Source organism: Stigmatopora argus, chromosome 11 (assembly GCF_051989625.1).
Source record: "Stigmatopora argus isolate UIUO_Sarg chromosome 11, RoL_Sarg_1.0, whole genome shotgun sequence".
In the NCBI taxonomy this organism is placed as follows: domain Eukaryota; kingdom Metazoa; phylum Chordata; class Actinopteri; order Syngnathiformes; family Syngnathidae; genus Stigmatopora; species Stigmatopora argus.
Window position 1 is genome coordinate 12,047,664 of NC_135397.1, and position 22,013 is coordinate 12,069,676.

At 39.1% G+C, this 22,013-nt stretch overlaps 2 protein-coding genes across 2 annotated transcripts in view; one reads left to right on the forward strand and one right to left on the reverse strand.

Moving 5' to 3' along the window:
* Nucleotides 1–827: 827 nt before the first annotated feature.
* On the reverse strand, nt 828–15,248 carry cnnm1 (cyclin and CBS domain divalent metal cation transport mediator 1). The gene is made up of 10 exons (XM_077613046.1): nt 13,685–15,248; nt 8,679–8,822; nt 8,029–8,169; nt 7,610–7,779; nt 6,792–6,891; nt 6,017–6,159; nt 5,713–5,950; nt 4,350–4,454; nt 4,035–4,136; nt 828–3,642 (listed from the first exon to the last, which is right to left on the reverse strand). The coding sequence occupies exons 1-10, from the start codon at nt 15,216–15,218 to the stop codon at nt 3,563–3,565; spliced, it is 2,757 nt and encodes a 918-aa protein (XP_077469172.1). The 5' UTR covers nt 15,219–15,248; the 3' UTR covers nt 828–3,562.
* A 3,392-nt stretch (nt 15,249–18,640) lies between these two features.
* hpse2 (heparanase 2) overlaps nt 18,641–22,013 on the forward strand; it is a 42,384-nt gene continuing 39,011 nt past the window's right edge. The window contains exons 1-2 of the mRNA XM_077614184.1: nt 18,641–18,980; nt 20,003–20,157. Coding sequence (XP_077470310.1) covers nt 18,673–18,980; nt 20,003–20,157 — 463 coding nt within the window. The 5' untranslated portion in view covers nt 18,641–18,672. The remainder of the gene's footprint in view (nt 18,981–20,002; nt 20,158–22,013) is intronic.

Consider the following 22,013-nt stretch of genomic DNA (forward strand, 5'->3'; position numbering starts at 1 on the left):
TATTGAAAGTCTGAAGGTTTTTAATACAAAAACAAATTAAATCATTCTTAACATTCCAACAGGCCCGTTGCACTGTTAGTGCTCGTGCCCTAACTATCTTATTAGTTACTATATTTGACTAAGTCTGTTTTGTTGAAGATGACCTGCTGGAAGAGTTTGGTGCAAAAGTAATTGGTCAATCACAAAGGCAAATGCATGCAGATACATTTACATTTATTAAACTCATCCTTTACTTTACTATATCAGTCATGGCTTCAAGATCTTTGTGAACAGGTTTGGTTGGATCAGTGCTTCTCAAATAGTGGAACGGTGCCTGGGAGCTTTTGATTTAAGAAACATACTTTTTGCCAGACAAGAATATAAAGTGTCATTGCACATTCACTTTGTGGATAGCAGTGGTGTGCTCATTGTCAGAGTTTCCTCAGTGAGACTTAGAATTTTATAATAAAACTACTATTTCTTGGTTGGGGGCACGCGACAAATTTAATTTTTGCTTTGGGGGGCACAACAGAAAATCATTGAGAAGCACTGGGTAAGATGATGTGACTATAGTTGTTTGTGATGAGTGCTGAGCAGTGCATTATCCACTGTATTTTATATTCTTTGCAGGCACGCTGCATTATCACTGCATTCACGTGTGCTTAAAAGAGGTTTTGATGTCAAGCCCTGTGTGTTATATTGCTGTTTCTTCATATTGATCCAAATTTCAAGTCTATCCTGGAGCAGATTTTAAACTATTGAAAGTGAGTTGATACGAATATTATCTCACTTTGTTTATCATCCAAAATAATGGCTTTTAATGTCCTTGTGTAAGTAAGTATTCAGGCAGCCTCATTTTTAGTCACACGCATCCATCATCATGTAAAACAACTTTACTAGCTAAAGATGCCTTTTAAAGGAAATGTTTTTAGGATCATGCACATAAGTGACAATAGCTTGGATTTGGGATTTTGTTTAGTTACTGCCACAATACTACTCGTGCACTGCCCCTGCCCCAGCATGCATGTGGACAGCAGAGGACAGTCCTACTCAATAGGCAGCATGAATAAGCATGCAAGTAACATTGTTTTTTTTCTGCTTTTGAGCAACAACTTTTAAAATAAGAATTTGAGCAGGTTAATATTAATCAGTTTGTAGGCAGGTTGAGTGACTTATTAAAAGAAGTGGAGTGCCAAAATGTTGTTGTAATACTTCCTGCTGTGATATGTTTTGGTGTGCCAGTGGCAAATAGGGAGTTTTTTTATTTGAATAGATGAATCTAATTATTTTTAATGTTGTCTGCGGCCTATGACCTTTAAGGTTGTGCTGTGTTTGTTTCAAGTAGCACATAATTGTTTTTATTGCACTATTAAAACTGAACGATCAGTTTATATACTACTCCTAAAACTACACAAGCACAAGAAAGTGTTTTTACAGAAAATATGCTTGGCGCAATTATTTCAGAGTATTAGAAGTGATGTTTAATGCTAAATGAAATCTACCAACTGTACATATTGCTATTTCTACATCCTATTTGGTAAGTGTCATATCAAAACAAATGGATAGGAAAGTGTCTCATTTTGAAAACTGTGCAAGTCCCTCTAAACTCTGTGGCAGTTACAATTAATTTTATTTCAAGTTCAGGAGAATATGGCTCTTTTTTTTCTTTTCAATATGCTGTAAAAAAATGTGCTGTAGTACTGTACAGTAGTGGCTTTTCTTCTTTGTGCATTAGCAGTAGATGGCTCCCTTATCATATTTTGCATCACAATTCCAATTGTAAACCACTCACAAAAATGTGTAATGTCATGTCTCGTTACAATTTAGCAGGACATTTTAAAATAAGTCAAAATATATAATATGGAGTAACTTCGGCATTTCAACACGTAATTGCAGATGCCATTATAATATCATGGGTTTTGTCAGTAAGTATTGCGTTTTGGCTAGCAAACAAACCACAATAAATTATGCCTTTCTGTCAAAGTCAAGATCCGGCTTACTGGAGACCATATGAGGACAAGTCTTAACCCCACTAAATTATTGACATCACATAAAATTCTTTAAACTCTAAGCTTTTAATTGACCCCCAGGACAAAAAGACTACAACATTTTAAGTAGAATTGTCACAAATATGTATCATATTTAAAAGAAACATGTTTTTATTTAGGGGGAAAATATTCAGTTGGTTAGTCATGTATTAAGTATTATACGTTTGGTCATCTAGAGTTAAAGAAGATTGTATTTAAAGGTAGGGATTATTATTTACAAATAAATAAATGACTTAATTAAACCCGTTTTTCCATGAAAATGTATTTCTTTTTTTAAAATATCCTACTAAATTGTTACAACGGTGTATGAATGTAATGACAGATGCAATTAGACATAAGTTATACTGATGTATCAGTGATGGTTTGTTTTTAAAATATGTACCGCGTTCACATAAGGTGACGCAAGTGCTGGTTTCGAGCTCTTTTCCCCTTCAACCCTGACAAAAGATGATGGACGCAAGACAAATCATAAAGGCTCTTATTTCCATAACAGCAATCTGTTTCCCACCTGCCTAAAAAGGCATTTTTGTTTGTTTTTAACAATAGAATTCTGAAATATTGTAAAAATTAAAAAATCTCCGTTGTGATTTCAGAGCATTAAAGGACAAGGCAACACCTATTAAGTGCATATCAATGGAAAGAATTTGGTTCAAATTAAAATTACAATTAGATTAAAATTCTCTGATCTGTAATAGTGGATACAAAAGCCCTAACATTGTTTACACGAGCCATCACTTTAATACACGTTTTAAATTTGAATTTTGCTTAAAAAACACAGAAGGAAAAGGTAATGATATATTTCAATTGGTACAGTAAGTATTATAAAGAGTGTGTGCCTGTTTTGTAGCCATAATAGTTTTGATCCCTGTGTTTAATTCTATCCGATTTTATGTGCATGTGTCACATTTGTCTTAGTAGTGACTGGCTAGTGTCATTTTTGCATTTAACTATTGTTTTTTTCTATTGTCATAGGCCTAAAAAAATTTAAAATACTTTGAGTAATGTCTTTCACGTGAACGTCATTTATATTAGGTGTTGTCTTTCCCTTTAAAGGTGAAACTCCCAAAACAAAAAAGGAAAAGTCCAGTTGCTTTGGTTCAATCTTTACATATTACTGCAAACAAACTGGCCTGGGAAAAATAACAAGAAAGCTCTTACTATGACAATGTTCCAATCAAATCTGGTTAGTAAACCATAAAACCCAACCAACACTGGTCTTTGCAGTGTGAAAGGCATACTAGAAGCTTGAGTTTCCAAAAGGGAATCGAACTGCCATGTAAGGCCGATCAAGACAATATATTGCTATTGGGAATTTTCATTTTAAGGTTGCTTTTTTTATACTCCACTTTATTTCCTTCTCTTCTCAATCACAGAAGGTGCAAAGGCAAGGTAGGCAGAGTAGGACAGCGTATCTGTGGAGACCTGAGAGCACTTGTAGCTACAGCACATGATGATAGTGGCTCCAGAAGGGAGGCGCTGGGGCATTTAGGGAGTCTACGTGGCGGTCATGGTCAGATAGGGGGAAAAAGGATATTTTAGCTTATCACTGAAGGCTGCTCCAGACCTTCCTCCAAGTTCCTCTCTCCATCCCGAGACTTTTTCCTCCTCTTGTTACCTGGAAACATAGAAAAATGTTACCATTCATTTAAATCCCAAAAGGATTAGACATTCTTTGTTTTAATTAAACAATGTAATTTCAATGTATATTCAGTGGAAGGCTCCACACCCCTGTAAAGAAAAACTTGCATGCAAAACTGCAAGACTCCTCATAAATTTTGTCTCATTATTTGATCAAAACACCATGCTGGGGAGCATATGCATTGACCCAAATGAGAGAATAAATGAGTCATGCCATTCCACAGCCAATAGGGAGCTTAGTACTGGAGGAAGCAACCTTCAAAATAACCCATCTGCAACTAAGCGTTGCCAGGCACAGTTGCCGTTGGACACACCCACTTAGCACAGATACACGTGAGGCTTTGTGTTCATATCAGATGTCTTGCTCACTCAATTTGCGCAGTAGCTTTTTCCCCACATTCTCCTCCGAGCTGGAGAGAGAGCGAGAGCTGATGCAAGGGGAGGTGGAAAGCTGAGAGTCTGTAGGCACATCTAAAAGGAAGCATAGAAAAATACATTTTCATTTATTTCCTTTTAAATTCATGTGTGTGCATACGTTAGGCGTATGTGCATATATAGTATAGAAATAGAATGCACACGTGTGTAGGGGTGTGTATGTAGCTATTCCTACTTCTATGTTACGAAGGAATCAAAGCATTTTTTAAACATTAAACAGTTTATGTAGTAATTGAAATAGATACTGACCATTTTCTCCATGATTCTCTGGTCGATCCTCTTGAATGTAGGGAATCTCATCCATATGGAAGAACACAGTGTCATTGGGACTACGTTGCCCATCGGATTTACTGCCTTTGGGGAGTAAAGCACCAGTCAGCGCAGGACCACAATTTCGTGACTCTTTACTAAATGATTGTCTTACAAAATTGGTGATTTAACTGCATGTGGTTCTAACCGGCAGAATTGAATTTGAAGACTGACAACTGTCAGTGACATTAGTTTTAGTTATTTACAATCAGTTCAACCACGCACTGTTTTTTTCTTAGTGAAACAGAGTGAGTGACATCTATGACACGCAAGCATGTAGGTGGCTTGCGGGAAATTGTTTAAACCCTTTAAAAAATAATGTAAAAAAGCAGATTGCTTGATGTTGCGTTTTTTGAGTTTCGTGAAATGGGGAAAAACATGACTTTGATCGGTGGTTTAACCTGGACAAGATTACAAAGATTCTACTTACATTTGAGATGCCCTTTTGAATATACGGACGCTGGCCACAACATTTAATCCAAAACAAGCTGAATCAATAAATCTGACCTTGTATAACAGCTTGGTTTTGGATGATACTGTCAGAGATGTTTAATATAAAGGAAAGAGATACAGTGATTTTATTGGCATTGTAGTCTGCAGCAGTCTAGAGCCGCACGGCAATATTTTGCATGTTTTCTGGACCATCAGTGATGTAAGCATAGCTTTAGTTGCTTGACTAACGGCTCTTTCACATCTGTCCCGTTTTGTGTATTTCTTACGAAACAAACCTTAAAATCATTTATTTGGACATACTCCAATAGTATGTGAACACAGAAACCACAGCCAGATGTCTGCCATCTTTGGGTTCTAAATCTTAACTATTCATGGAGCACCATATTTGAAGCTCTGGCTAGCTAAAGTCAGCAACGTTGCTTTCCCAACTTTTGCGACTATGGTGCTTTAAAAGTTAAGTTTATTTATTTAGATGTTAGTGATGAGTGCCAACTTTCTGTTTTATGATGAAATTCAAATGAAGATTGTAGATTATTTCCTGTGTTTCCTCATTTTAAATCAATAATTGCAAAAATTTGTACTAATTTGAATGTCCAAAAATGATCTTTCGATTGGCACGATCGAGAAAGCTGTCAATTTATTAATCGATTAATTTTGGCAGCCTAGTTTGAAAACATAACGGCCCTCCGGATGTAATCGAAACTACCACGTGGCCTGCGACAAAAAATGAGTTTGACACCCCTGAGTTAGATCATCTTTGTTAAATTTTACCTAAAAGCTGAAAAAATGTTTATGAATAACCAGGTCCACTTTATGCCACTAATGGCTGAACAACACTACAACAACTTACGGACGATGCGATTTCGCTCATTGAGCCGGGATGTGTTGCGAAGGCCTAAGTGGGGATGGAGCTGAGCAAGGCGTGCCAGTCCCAAGCGTGTGTGGGTGCTGGTAAGGGGGAGCGCGATGCTGTGGGAGCGTGCCTCCACAACAGGTGGCCTCCCTTTAGCGTCCACCGGGTCGGGTGTCTGCGGGGAGCCATCCATCCTTGTCGCCGTCAGGGCATTCTGGTAATGTGCCCTAATTATCTGAGGGGATAGTCACAGTTTGAGAAATATTTGTATTCTTAATGAGTAGGAGTTTGCATTGTTCACCTTGATGATCTGCAGGTCTGTGAGCTGCCGAACTGAGTAGTCCGGTAAGTAGAACCCTCCTACCGAGAGCTGACCAATACTACCACCGCTCAGCACAGAGTCTGATTGGTTTAGACCACTGCTGCGAGAACTATACCTCTGACCTGCACAGAAAATTTGGAAAAACTATATAATGACATCCTGTGATAAGATCTATACTCGTTAACAGGCAATTACAGTGCATGGAGCCTCATATTGTTTTTCATCATTTTCTTTGGTTACAGGCAGATGGGCTATACATAAGAACTACTTTTGAAAAAAACCTGTATATCAACTCTAGAGGCTGAACTATAATTATGTATAAGTCCTATGAGTGCTACTTCAAACAGTAAAAAATTGAACAAGTAGCTCACTATTGCTCTAACTTTCTAAACAGTGCCTATTGTATTCTTTTAATCCTGGAATCAAACAAATATCAAAATGAGTTTTTGGAATTGCCTCAAACATCCCGCTAAAAATAAGCACAGACTGAGAACCCGTCTGCTTGCTTGGCACTCTTAGCTCAAATAATCCCAGGCAGGTTATGTTCTTCCTCTGGGAAATTCTCTTTCAATCTCATCTTTTTAATTACTTGCTTCCCACAGCCTCTCCTTCGCTTAATTTAGAGAGATTTATATGTCAATCATGTCCCCTGATTATCATGGCTTGTACTCTGTTGTTACCATCAACATTGCCAGCTACTGCAGATCCCCCAATTGGAAATGTATTGATTTTACATCACTTTCCATGTACTTACCAATGGGCAGGGGTGGGATGAGGGCTGGCATGCCGTAGTAGGAAAATGCTCCATTTTCGAAGCGGAGCGCCTCCTTTCCGATTTCTACCTCCACGCGTCCCTGCAACGTCAGCACCGCCATCATTCATTCTTGTCACCATCAGCTAACGTTTATAGTCTAACTATACACTAAACAAAAAGATTCACCGACCTACTTTAACCTCATTTTGCGATGCCAAAATTAGAAACTCTGTAGTAACATTGAGCATCTAGTATCTGATGGTGTCATTCCACATTAAGCAACGCAAGGAACTATAATACACGATACATTAAGACTGATCATGTAAAAAAAACACAACAGTCACACATTTATTATTTATTCTCTGCTTTCCAGTGCAGAAAATTATAGACATTGTTGTCCTGTACTTTTTCTGAAGGTGTTTAGGGTTACACAAAGGAATGAGATGTACAAAAATTGTGAAATTTGTTTTTCTAATGTACTTATTCATTATATGTTATTATTATTTGGGATGGGTGGAATATATCCACGGCTTGTACATTCATTTGAATGGGAAAAGATGATTCAATAATATCATTTTGTTTATTGGTGTGGTCATAGAAAAAAAATCCTTCTCAAATCTCAAGGAGCACTAAATATGTTGTGACAATCTGGTACCACACTGTGCTTTTTGTGATGTAAAATATGTGACAAGGGAAACATTATATTACAGGGGCAGCTGTAATTTGAGGAAATGTGATATATTACTCGTTCAAAACTGACTACTGACGCTTTGGATTGAAATAATTTTCTCTCTGACTTGATGTACATTATTATTTACCTGCAGGATGAGGATAAAGTAGTCGACGGGTTTGTTTCTTTGGAAGAGGTAGTGCTGAGCAGCGAGTTTGTTCTTAGGGTTAAACTTCAGTTCTTGCACCACGTTGGGATGCTTGATGAGACGAAGCAGGATCTTTTCTGACAGGTGACAAGGCCTGAATGGCTCCACTTCTGACAACCGGAGACACAAGCATGCACGCAGCATTAACAAGGGGGTGAGAGGAGAGAGAGAAAACAAAAACAATAAAAAGACCATTCCTATTTTTTCTTCGTTCCTGATGTTACTTGCTGTTCCATCGCAAAGCACATCACCACAGGCATTGCTTTTATTATTATTATTATATTCAAAGCATTGCTATTATCTTTTGTTGTTAGTATTGGTGCTAATTGGATAGATACTGTCTCCTGATGCTGACACACCTGTAGCCAAGAAACGATGTGTTGCCAGCAACAACTGGGGAGAGATCTTCACACTAAGTTCATTTTCTGCCACTTTGAAGATAGAAAAGTCTTGCTGTTTCCTCTCGTAGTGTGATACCCGCCTTTTGCTTCGATTATCAGCTGCAAAACAGTGAACCCAGGTATTTAAACACATTTTCTCGTTTTACTCGCATTTAGGCATAGGTTACTTTACAGCCGCAGATTCTATTGGACCACTTGCATGTATATCTGATTGATAAATAGACTAATCTTTTGCAGATGTGAAGGTATTTAATCTATTACATTGAGATGAATCATAACTGCCGTGGCAACAGCTGGTCCCATAAAACCATAAGCTCCTCTTCACTGCCTACGGCATGTATAATTACTGCGTGGGCACCCACACATTATATGCAATTAAGCAGATTCTAAAAGGTGGCATGCATACAAGGAAAGCACGTGGGAGATTGACATTTCTACTTCAGGCAATTAAAGGATTATGGTGATTTCACTTATATCATTAGAAGGAAGCTGTGAGCAACATGGATTATGAACTACACAGAAATTCAATAACAGTTCTGGAAATATTGCCAATGCGTTCCCTTTTCATGTTGCTCTATAAAACTGAAAATCATTTATAGTATACATACTATAAAGATCTGTTTCATCCACAATCTCGGACTTAATGATCTCTTCGATGACATCCTCCAGGGTGACGATGCCCATAACCTCGTAGAAAGGGTCTCCCTCACCCTCGTTGTTGACCCGCTGTACCACAGCCAGGTGAGATTTGCCTGGATTGACCACAAAAATAATGTGTATAATTTTCTGAGCACATTTCTATAGTAGATGAAAGCTGGACATGTACATTCTTATTTTCATTTATACATTCAATGCCATTTCAGGCGAAAAAAAAGTATCTGATTGCTGAGTTGCTTTTTTCTTTCTTTACCTGGAGGAATGTGACCAGTTTGTAGCTAAGACCCTCATATTGTTCAATTGCAGTGGAACATTAAATCAAGGGATCAAAAAAATCTTTACCGTCAAATTTAAGCTTTAAAATGGACAGGCAGTCCAGTTCAAAAGTAGATGAAAGTGAACAAATTACAATGTAATTTGCAAAACTGTTTATTTTAATCATGTATGTTTCACATATACTGTTGCACAAGAATATGACAAATTTCAAATGATTGGCTAGGTTGCGGCAAGACGATGAATTTTGTGGCATTTGAAAATGTATTGATAGGTTTTTCCAAGGCTAAAGTCCGGATGTATTTACTCCGTTTTTCTCCATGAAAGTGGTGAATATTTCCTTTTTCCTAAAAAATAATCATAGTTTAAAGGGTCTGTTTTCCATGTCACATTTTTGGTGCACAAACAATCACCCAAAAAACAAAAAGAGCTTCCTTGGGGAAAAATATTTTTGTTCTGAGCAGTTAAGTGGTTTAAAACAATTTAAAAAATAATTCTTTTTAAATCCCTCCACTATTAGAAAAACACATGTACATCGTTCTCATTTAAAAATGCATTATTTATGGCATAAAATATATTAATAAGAAACTATCATTTTACTCATACATGTGTGTATATATATGAGCTGTATAAGCTCTGAACCATCTCACAAGTGTGAGCTTGTTGCGTATAAAATTCCTACATGGATTCTTTGACCGCAGTCAAGACTTCATTTTGAGGGATTAGCCAGGAGATGCTTGAGTATTTTGGGAAGATTTGGCTGCCCTTATGTAAAGCATCATTACACAATCATCCTGGGGGGGGCTGCATCTGCCACCTCTGTGTTTTAACAGCACAGCAATGTGACACCATGAAGTCACCCTAGTCACCTATTATAACCACCCAGTACCCACAATTGTCACAACATGCCACAAAGGAGTTTTTTTGTTGGCGTGCTTGTTGCCCACAAAGGTTATCTAACCATTCGGGTAGAGACAGACACACATCTGACCTCCATGGATCCAGTTCATACAAGGTTTAGGGCGATCACTAGTGAGATCAAATCTTTTAATCCCCTCAAGCAGAGTGGGCAACCAGAAGCTCGTGAACTATGAATGAGCAACAACAGCTTTTGAATGCAACACAATTCCAATGACAAATCAACCCCCAGAAAGGAATAGATGAAAAAAAGAAAACGAATGTGCAAACACTCCCAAAAAAATGCAATGTTGGAAAATACGGTTATGCTTTAAGTCAACATAGATTTTTCCGAGGTGGTGATGTCAGCCTGTCTAAAAAGCTCAGGTGAATCAGGCCTAGATGTGTGCCCGGGCACTGTGTTACGTCACTTGTGTGTTGCATAATAACCTTGCAGAACAACACACAAGCTGTCTGACTGGCGAGCCCTCACACACACATACACAGCCCCAAGTGAAAAGCGGGGCGAATGTGAGTGTCTCTTCTGCAACTCTTTCTGCTTCACTGGTATGCAGGGCTCCCCTCCCATGATGCACTATTGTGAACATCGCATTTGTAGGTTCACTGACTCTGATGAAGAAATCCCTGAATATGCAAACAACACTAGGAAACTTCAATTTGATCATTTTTTTTTGCATCATGCAGATTCTCTTTACTTAAAAAAAATAAAATTAAGGTCATCTTAAATAGTGTTCATTGTAACGCTTATATCAGGGGTTGGGGACCTTTTTGAAAGAGAGAGCCAAAAACAATTCCTATTTTCAAATATTATTCCTTGAGAGCCATACTCACAATTTAAAAGTCAAAATACATGAAAATGTGCATCTTTTTAGTCATTTTACTCCTTTTAAAGTACATAAAGTCTCTGAATTCTTTTGACAACATTGTTACCCGGTTGCTAATCAATGAATATCAATGACTATCAACGAGAGAATGGATGCAGAAGACTCGAATGAAAAAAATGAATGCCACAGTGCCTTGACGTTCCTATTGGTGCGTTCGGGACTCGGCTCTCTCACCACCGGTTTCCATATTTTAGCTCAGAGCCATATGCACCCATCAAAAGAGCCACATGTGGCTCCCGAGCCATAGGTTCCCAACCCCTGGCTTATATTAACAAAGGCGTGTAGGCAATATAGGCAAAATAGGCTGTGGCTTCAAGGTTACCACAAAATTGGAGCGATTATTTTAAATTGTGGTCTTCAATTAAAGCACATGAAAAGCCATTGATAAAGTGCATTCAAGTTGAAAGAATCTAGTTTAATACAATGAAAATTGAACATTTTATTTATCCAACATGTAATAGTGTTGAAAAATAAATACAATAACCATTATTTCCTGGAAGTTTATTCATATACAAATAACCCTGCCAAAATAATTGCCCCTGTAGTATTTGGAACCTGAACATATTAAAGGTCTGGATGAATTTATTGTGTAATAAAGCTCAAGTTGTCCTGCAGAATGTCTCGAGGAAGCCGGGGAATGCAGGGAAAGCTCACGGGAGCACAGAAATATGAAGCACATGCGCTTACCACTGAACCACTGTCTTGTATTATGATTACATCCCCAGATTTGAGTTAACCTTGAGCATATTTACAATTTCATCATCACTTGCCTTTATTCCACCTCTATTAAAATCACGGGTCAAATGTGCATATAGCCTCCTAGTAAGATAAAACCTGGCCCTCAAAAGTGGGCTTTATTATTCTTTTGTAAAAACAGATGTGTTGCTACTCTATTGCTTGTATGCAATCTCATTACATTTTGCAGTTTCACCTAATGAATCATACATTTATTGCGTACGTGGGGGGCAGGATTTGCTTGTGACATTTCCCCCGATTCTCGCTATAGTTCAACCCCCAGTAATCCCAATGTGTCGTTTGCAGCATGATGCCTGAGCCCCAGGAGCGTTTAATTCATCAAAGTATGAAGTAAACTGCAAGACAGGAAAGGAAAAAGGTCAGGGTTGAATTTTTTATGAATGTTCTCCCGGCTTAAATGGCAACCGCCCACCGAGTTGTGTATAAAAACAAAAAAGGTCTTAGTCATCCCCGAGAGCTCAGTGGTCAGCAGACCGAGAGCTATCCATCATTATCCTGAGCAGGGTGAAGCAATAGACCTCCTGACCTGCAATTGGCAATGCCATTTATGATCGTTTCCCTAAGTCAATATGTCTCCTTTCACATAATAATCAATCACCTGAAGTTTTCACCGGCACCCTCCTACTTGTGCCTTAATAAAAACACTCCGTATCAAGTCATAATAGAGCAAGTCATTTTAAACTTTCCGTTACCAAGTAATTAAAATGGATAAAAGATAGGGAAAGTGGAAAAAAGGGGATGTTTTAAAAATAATGACTAGTTCTGATGACTGCCTTGTATTTTCTTTTTGCCATTTTTGTTTTGTGTCATTATACACCTTTTTGCAATACTACCTGTGACATAGCTCAACCTATTGTCATCTCCTTATTTTGAACTTGCATCTTATTAAATAGTTTGCATGGTTGCAGCAGAGAAGAATACACATTTGTGAAAATAATGAAATGAATTAAAGAAGTGAGAGATGTGATTTTGTGTTGCTCTGCAATAAATTGAACTATCATCTGATAGAAAACTACATTTGTCTTGTTTTTTGTTTCTAGTGTGCTTTAACTAAATCCAGCAGAAGTGACATCATGCACACATTCCATGCCGGTCAAAGTATTGCCACAGAAGGAGAATTTTCGACTATACATAACCTTTGTCCTGTGATTGTTCTGTATGGTGCTATTGTGACTTATTCCTGAAGATGTATATTCCGCACTATAAGGTGCAACAAAAAAACTTAAATTTTCTCAAAAGCTGGCACTGAGCCCTATAATCCGATGCACCTTATATATGGATCAATATTGGTTAATTGTTGCATGAAATTCCCTTTAGCTCCTTCTCGTCCTCCTAACCACTACTACTATTACTTCTACTACAGCTCCATCTATTGGATGTATAACATAATCCCCTACTACTACTCCTACTACTACTACTACCACCACTACCACCACAACAACAACCACTCCGTCTTATACTCCGCCTTATAAATGAATCAAATTTTAAGATATGCCATTCACTTAAGGCGTGACTTATACTCACTCTGGTGTGCAATAGAGTGCGGAAAATATGGTAAATAGAATTTGCCAACACCCACTAAAGGGTAAACAACCCCTATCCCTCAGAGCCAAAAACGCCATGTTTAGTGAAGTTAGTTAATAGTGTCTAAGGCTGCCCTGTGACCAAACAAATCTAGCCTGTTCCTCATTTCAGCTGGCATAGGTTCCAGTTCAACCGTAACCTTAATGAGGACCAGCACTACATGTAGAGCAAATAGACGTGCAAACAACAAATCTCTTCTGTTGATTGATCCATGTTTGTAACCCCTGCATGAACCTGTTCGGTGTGACGCTGTTTCAAATTTCACATATGGCCCTCTGTAGGGATGAAAGGCTCCTCATGGCCGCAGCCTACTGTGAGCCAGTGAAATGAGCGTAACATGGGCCTTTTTCCTCTCTTTTTGGTGTGTTTTCAACTAGTCGCGCACACACACTTCAAAGGCTCCTCACACCATAGGTGGTGAGAGCTTCAGAATGGGAAGCAGAGCATATGGCGCCTTAAAAGCCAGCAGCACCGCCTTGCTAATAATCTGCCGCTTTGGGGTGGTTCCAAGAGGAGCAGGATTCACCCCCGTGTTCGATTACCTCGTTTGAATTCCTCCAGCATCACGTCCAGCCTGGTGTCGTTAAACACGCAGTGCATGGGACGCTTGTAGAACTCGGTGATGGTCTTGAGGGGGGTGCAGTCGTCCGGGTCTACGAAAGCCAGGTCCTTGACGAACAAGATGTCCACGATGTTGGAGCGGTTGGTCTCGTAGACCGGAATCCGAGTGAAGCCGCTCTGCATGACATCGGACATGGTGCCAAAATCCAGTGACGCGTCCGCGGACAGCATGTAGCAGTCGGACAGGGGGGTGAGCACATCCTCCACCGTCTTGGTCCTCAGTTCCAGAGCACCTTGGATGATGTTGAGCTCCTCCTTGACAAGATCGTGGTAGGGGTCTGTGACACGCAGCATGGCCACCAGCTTCTCCCGAGTGTAGAAGCTGGAGATCTCCTGATGGAGAAGGAGGTCCAGAATCTTGGAGACCGGATAGGCGATGGGTAGGAAGAGAAGCATGAGGAGCCGGGTAGCGAACAGGGTCTTGGACGCGATGGCCAGGCTGTGCCGGGAGGCCACAGAATGAGGCAGGATCTCCCCTATGAAAAAAATGCCTAAAGTGCAGGAGGCGGTGGAAAGGGCTGTCATGCCCAAAATCTGACACATCCATACCACGAAGAAAGTGTTGGTGAGAACATTCCCCAGGACCACCGTGCACAGGATGTAGTTGCCGTGTTTACGCACAGACTCGATGTTCCGCGCGTACTTCTGCTCCTTCTCGGTGCCACTGTTCTGCAGGACCCTCAGCTCCACAGGGTCCAGCGCCAGCATGCTGATGTTGAGTCCGCTGCACAGTGCGGAGAGCCCCAGCAGCAGCACGGACACGCCAGCTTGGAGCCAGGCGTCCGCCTCCGGCGGTCTCTCCACCACCGCCAGCCAAAAATCCCGAGTGTCAAAGTGCTCCCATTTGGCCCCGTCAAAGGCACACATGGAGTAGTACTTGACCGCCTCGCCTCGGCGCAGGTGCTTGGCCAGCAGCTCCACTAGCACCGAATTGTGACTCGAGTCGGATTTGAAGGACCCCAGCAGCTCGATGTCGGAACTCCGGGCGCTCTCCTCCTCGCACGGATTACCCCGAGAGCGACTCTCGTCCCGGTCGGGCTCCTCTATGAAGGCGATCCACGGCGCGCCAGGGACGGCGTCGGCAGCCCCGCTCCTGTTCACACGGTGATGCTCCGCGTAGTAAACCCGCAACACGAAACGAGACCCCTCCGTGGCTCTCAGGACGCCGTCTCGCACGGACAGCTCACCGCTTTGGGTGTCCTCGGGCCGGACGCCGAGCAGAGCCGCGGCCGGAGCCGGGGAGGAAAGCCACGAGAGGAGGAGAGGGAGTAGGAGGAGGAAAGGATGCAGGATGCGGCAGGGAACAGCATCCGCAGCCATCATGCTGAACCAAGGACGCGGGAGGGACGCTGGCTGGATCACGTGGTTTGCAGAGGGAGCCGCATATCCGCGGAGCGCGGCCGTGAATATGTCACACTGAGAGCATGCACCGCGGCTTTTAAATATACATGGCATCCCGCGTGACGTCCACTTTTACGTTTGTCACTTGCTAAAATTAGGATGGGAAGCCATGCCCACCGTAGCAGGCAATGCGTGTCAATAACATCATCCAGGAAGATGAAATCCGACAGGATTAATAGGCTTCATCCTTCTGATGAGGATTTTGTTCTAACAAATCCGGTAAGGAAAAAAAGCTAAATGACATCATGTGCCAGTTTTAACCACGAGAGGGCAGAATTGTTCCTTATTTCAAACACGCCGCTTTGAGTTGATCATGGGAATAAGCAGTCTTTCCAATCTTCTGTCGGCATGATCTAGCATTTAAATTAAATTCACGCTATTGTTTGCAAGTACTGGTAATTTAAAGCAACTTTGGGTACTTAAGTAGCAGTTAAGCAAAAGTGCTTCTGTACTAAAACAAATCGCAGCCATACATATTCTCTTTAGTAGTCTGAAAATGGACGGGGGACTAAAATTCAATAACTAATTTGTTTGTACTTGACTTAAAGTAGAGGTATTTGAACATATTACATTAACGACTAAATTGTATTTTCGTATTTCTAAATAGGAAATTAACATTGCTCGCCAATTCACTTTTGAGTCTTCAGCCCGACTAAACATTTTTCAGGCCATATTTTGTCATGCTTAACGTCTTTTACATGGACTGTAAAAAGGCAAAATGCTTCACAAAGATTGTTTTCCCATGAACCTTTTGTATTTTTGTTTAATATAGTTTCCCAAGTTTTAAATGTTGAACTCCCCACGGCAAATGCAACAAATGCATAAAATAACCAACCATCATCAGCGCAATAAAAACAACTGAATACATTAAACATTTTCAATTATAAGACTAGAAATAGAATGATTCCGTATATTTATTTCATTACATAATTTATAAATGACCCGGGGTAAATTAGAATACGTGATAGAAGGACAAAGGAACATTTCAATTTACACAAACCATTAAAACCTTGTTTTTACATGTTAATACTCATAAATATGAACCAATGAAAGCTTTATTTAGACGTTCACATTATTATGGCGACCTTTTTGTAGGGAGGTTCTTCTAAGCATGCTTGTGCTTGCATTCCTGACTTTTCTAACATACAAAACAACCATCGAAAAAACAGTACAGTAAAACTTTTAAAACCTACTCTTCTACTGTAAATCGCTGTGTCATCGTCATTGTAATCCTGTGCAGACAAATAAACAATGCGGAAAAAACTAAGAATAATACACGTATTTATTCATTTCAATTATGTTGCGTGTATTGATGTTAAGCGTTTATAAACAAATCAAATCAGGTATTTATTTACATTTGTGTTAGTTTTTTCTCCTTTTGACAGCTACATTTGTTTTTATTAAATACTCATTTCTGCTTTCCGATAAACATTTAAAGTGTAATGGATATCTTAGGATGATTTAAAGTAGTTTAATAGACCCCCCCACTGCGTCAAAAATCACAATTTTGGCGCACATGATTTCATCCACTTTAAAGCAAAAACAAATGCAGAGAAGCTGGTGCCATTTAAAAATAAAGTATTTGTTGAGAAATAAAAGTGATATTCAATAATTCACCCCAGCTTTCCGATAATTATAAAATGTTGATGTTATTTTCAGGGTTGCCCATGCAGGAAACGTCCCACATAAATCCTGTTATATTTCTATTAAATATAAAAAAAACAAACGCATAGAGAAGTGGCCTAAGCCGAAATTTTTATATTATTCTTTAAGTCCGTCTGAGGAAACAGATGCTTAATGGGACGTTAAAACTAAATGAAGCATCTCACTTGAGTTCCCATCTGAGATATAGGTTGAAGAAAAAAACAATTCAAAAGATACTTTTTTGCCTTTGAAAGTTTTTTTTTCTGTATAAAGTCAAATTTCAACGATTAAAACATTTAGTATAGAAAACTACAGTGTTGCCATTTATTTATCTATATATTTTTCAAAGAAGTAAGCTTAAAATGTTCTGGTCGGCCTGTTATGTTTCCCATGCAGTTTTCGGCTCATGTGCGAGGCATGCATGCGTGCTTGACCCCAGAACTTGTGCTGACCGCCCGTGGAGACGCTTGGCTGGGCTCCCCCCGCATGCTAAAATCATCATTTTTATGTGCGTGGTACTTTTTGCACACAAGAGAAGACAAGCTGAGCATTGAAGTCGAGTCGACCTCATGTGTTGGGCAGTCGCGTATAATGCAATAACGGAGTATATTCATTTAACTTGAAAAGAAATTGTAGATTCATACTCAAAGTTACAGTACTTTGCTTTAATAACTTTAAACATAATGTGACTCTTGAAAGTGAGGACTTTATTTAAAATTGAATACAAACATTTGAATCAATGCTGTCATGCAGATAAACATATATTGTTTATTCAAGTATACATTCAGAGTATATTTTTTATTGTACTTTTTTTTCACACGTGAAACTAAACGTGCGTGCGCACCGAAAAACACAGACACACTGTTATGAGGCCTGAAATTACTCCAATAGAAAACATTATGGAATGAATTAAATTAATTTACGAGCGGGAAAAATATGCTTAATTACGTGCGTCAGTTTAGACGTTGGAGTCGTCTAGTGAAAGTTAACGCAACCATTTTCAAAAGCATGCAACAACCAAACCTTTTCAAGAAGGCAGGGAAAGATAATACAAGTGAGATCACATCGTTGCATAAGTGTGCACACCCTCTTACAACTCTGTGCATCGTTTTTTTTTAAATTCATGTTAATTGGGAGTCAACAGACACTTATACTGTACCACAATTCAACTCATTCGCTGTAGAATTGATATGGATGGATATGCAAATTAACTGGGGTGTCTGCCAGTGCAGCTCTCCAATTAAATGTTCATCAAGGACAGTCGAATAATTAAAGAGCATCTGCATGAAAAGTTGTAAAAGCATTTTGGAACCGGAAACTTTAAAACAGTGTGTGCTAATAGTTTTTCTCAGTTCTCAGATGAGCATTCACATTCCATTAATTGCACAATCCATGTCAGTGTCGCGGGGTGCTGGAGCCTACACCAGTTGACTACGGGCAAAAGGCAGACTACACCCTAGACTGGTCGCCAGTCAGTCGTAAGGCTCCCACAAAGACAAACAACCATTTGCACTGCCAATCACACCCCACCGACTGGGAATCGACCCCACGCTCCTTCCACTGAAGTCAGGCGAAACCACCCACTGCCCCATCGTGTGACTTTTAAGAAACCAAAACTGTAAAACGAAAATAAAATACAGGAACCTCAAAAACACTACTTGGGTGGCATAAACATTTCACTAGGTTACTTCCCATCACAGGTTAAAATTCTCTGACGTTTTGCGAAAGCTTCCTCGGCGCGCATGCGCGTTTGTGCGCAAGAGGGGGCGGGAATGGGGGGGTGAGACACGCAGATCGCAAAGAAAAAGGCGACCAACTGCCACTGTGGTCTTCTGCATTCAGAGCCACAAGTTTTTTTTGCAAGATGCTCGCTGCAAGAGCGCAAAGAGCGCCTCTCCTGTCCTCCTGGTGGTGGCTGGCACCTTTACTGCTGCCATTCACCTCCAGTTCTTCTCCCTCTTCTTCCTCTTCTTCTTCTTCTTCTTCTTACGCATCTTCCTCTTTCCCGACGTACCAGAAAGCAGCAGGCGGGTCTCGGACGGGCTTCCTGGGAAGGACGCTGGTTCTTCTGGACGTCAACACCCGCAGTCCCACCCGAATACTGAACGAGAACTTTCTCTCCCTGCAGCTGGACCCGTCGATCATCAGCGACGGCTGGCTGGTCTTCCTCAGGTATTTTTGTTTTGGAATAATCATTTTTTTTCTTCCAGGCACGTTCATTTGTTGTGTAAGAACGAAAAGAGCAGCCGAAGTGAAAAGTAATTCTAGTAGAGTTAAATTTAGAGGCTACACTATTAGATTTATGACCAAACGTGTCTAAATCACAGTTGCGTCACTGTTGCACTATACAAATGGGAGAATTCAGTGTTATACTTTGAATGCTTTAAAAAACAATTAATGTAACTATTCATTTATCATTATGATTTATCTTATTTACTTTTTTTCAATGAACTGAATCTTTTGCACAGCATATCCTGTATCAACTTCGCTGGACTTCTGCAATTACAATAAATGTATTATGATATTTATATCCAACGTACTTGTGAAATCTGAAAACATTAGAAATGAAAAAAAAAAACAATTACAGCAGGTATCTTATAAAGGTGTTTATCTTTTTTTCGCTCTTCTGGAACTGAAAAAATTGTGAGACATGTATAATGCGTAAAAAACGTACAATACAATAAACATACGTTACGATAAAAAGATAAAATTAAATAAACAAAATAATAACTAAATATTACTGCGAAACGTTAACAGATAAATTGCAAGTGTCAGATTCTCGTTTTTTCCCTGGGCGTAAAGTAGTGATACAAACGATTGATAAATCCAATAATTTCAAACTATAACTTTATTAGTACACTCATTTGTAAACATAACAATTACGGAAATGGAAAAGCAGATGATCTGATTTCATTTCAAAATCAAATGCTAAAGAAAATGTTCATTTAAAATTGGGATTTAAAAATATTTTTAACACTTTCAAAATGCAGTCCGTCGACAGAACCATCAAGAGAAAAAAATATATACCCAAATAAAAGTCCAATTCAAATTGAATTTCTTACTTCATACCCAATATCGCCCGTGACCAATTAGAGAGCACACGTAGCAATCGAATTAGCATAACAGCTAGGTCATGTAAGTAAATAAATACAACTATCGACAACTCGGATGAACTCATCTAAATGTGCCGGCAGCTCCAAGCGTCTGGTGACCCTGGCGAGAGGCTTATCTCCTGCCTTCCTGCGTTTTGGGGGCAAGCGGACCGACTTTCTGCAGTTCAACAACCAAAAGAACCTGGCTAAATACCGTGGTCCCGGGCCCGACTACTACCTGAAGAACTACGACGACGGTAAAACAGCAACAAACAGAAATCCAATCACATCAAATAGGTGGTCGTTTCAAAACCAGAAGGCATAAGGGGTGTCAAATTCATTTTTGCTACGGGAAGTTGTTCTTACATGCGGAGGGCTTATTTTATGTGCCATAATTAATATCCACTAATAGATTGACAGCTTTCTAATAGCGGATAGATCGTTTATAGACATTTAAGCCTCTTAGTAGCAGATATTCTCCTATATTTTTGATTTTTTAATTAATTCCATTTTTTCATTTAAAAAAGAGAGAAAATTTTAATATGACTTTTCATCTTTTGTCTTAAATAAAAAGGAGAAACAGTAAAAATATTTTTCATTTAAAAAAAAGGAAAGACAGTAAATATATATTAAGAAATATATTTTAATTTCATTTACATTAAAAACCATAGGTGGAAAATATTTGGTTTTATTTACTTATCATTTTTTGATGTTTAAAATTGTTTTTTAAGAATAGAAAATAACTGAAAATTAATCAAAATATCATTTCCAAAATGTGTATTCATATTTTTCTAAACAAAAGCCGAATTAAATAAGTTTTAACATTAATGAATAAGTCGACACACATGACACCCTGTGTTGCTACATCACTTTCGCGAGCCGCTCAAATTGATGTGGCGTGCCTCAGCTGGCCCCCATGCCACCACTTGGGCATCTATGTCCTGGGGGCATTTTAGCGGGCTTGGATCATCAACTCCCATTCCCTTTATAGGGCACTCATTAAACACAATGACTGCCATTTACGCTGCTTGGCGTCCAATTCAATTTAAATAGGAGGGTTTGGCAGCGATCGTTTGCTGCCTGTCTCTGGGCGTTTGGCGGCGTCAATATGTCATGAGTGCTCACTGCTGCTCCCCCAATTTAAATGAATTGGACATCTATATCTGTCAATGGGATGCAACGAGGTAATTATACTATAAAATTGAAAAAAACACAACTTTGTGTTGTGTTGTGTTTTTTTTGGGGCCCTAACCAGAGTGCTTTTCTCTTTTCATTAATTTTGATATTATATATATATATATATATATATATATATATATATATATATATATATATATATATATATATATATATATATATAAATACCTTTAGAAAATGTGTAAAAAAAAAGATAAGTGTTAGGGTTATTATTGGTCGCATTTTTGGGAGGGCATTTTTTTAATTTAGCAGAAATCAACAACAAACGTATGTTAAAGTAACAATAGTCAAATGGAAGCAACAGTCTGTATAGGTAATTGTTAACATAATAGTTTTACAGATAACCATACCCTTAAAAAACATAAGTCATACCTGAGTGTTTGTCACGGCCATACTCAAGCCATGAAAAAACTACGACTGATAACGCTTTGCTTTGGTGCTTATGTGCTGTGTGAAGAGAGCATACTTGTAGACTTATTTAAAACAGAAATAAGGTAACAAGTGTTGTACCCACCACTCCATATGCCACAAAGTTAACCAAAGGTCAGAAACATGCTCGTAATTTTTTCTTCACGTTGAAACACTTACTTGAAGGTGACGTCCATTTTTCCTGTATTGCTGGCAGGCATTGGCTACGATGTCGGCAATTTGCTTGAGCGCGTGAAAATGACATAAGGTTAGCTTTATTATTGGTTTTTCGAGATGTGAGTAAGATTGAAGAACTCTTTCAAAATCTCTTGTTTTAATATAGTTTACTTTACCTCCATATTCATTTCTACATATGCAAATGAAAATCATAAAAAAGGTTGAAGCGTCTGAAATGAAGACAATTTAAAATTGGCCATTACCATATATACTGTATTATGGAGGAAACATGCTGAAACAGCTGATATGTTTAAAAAAGTTGTACTTTGGC

Bases quoted from the DNA above. Each gene is read 5' to 3' on its own strand.
- cnnm1 (XM_077613046.1), bottom strand. From the start codon at position 15,218: ATGCCATGTATATTTAAAAGCCGCGGTGCATGCTCTCAGTGTGACATA. The intron at 8,170-8,678 runs GTATGTATACTA...ACTGTTTTGCAG, and splicing joins GGATGAAACAGATCTTTATA to CTGATAATCGAAGCAAAAGG. The intron at 6,160-6,791 runs GTAAGTACATGG...TTTTCTGTGCAG, and splicing joins CATCCCACCCCTGCCCATTG to GTCAGAGGTATAGTTCTCGC.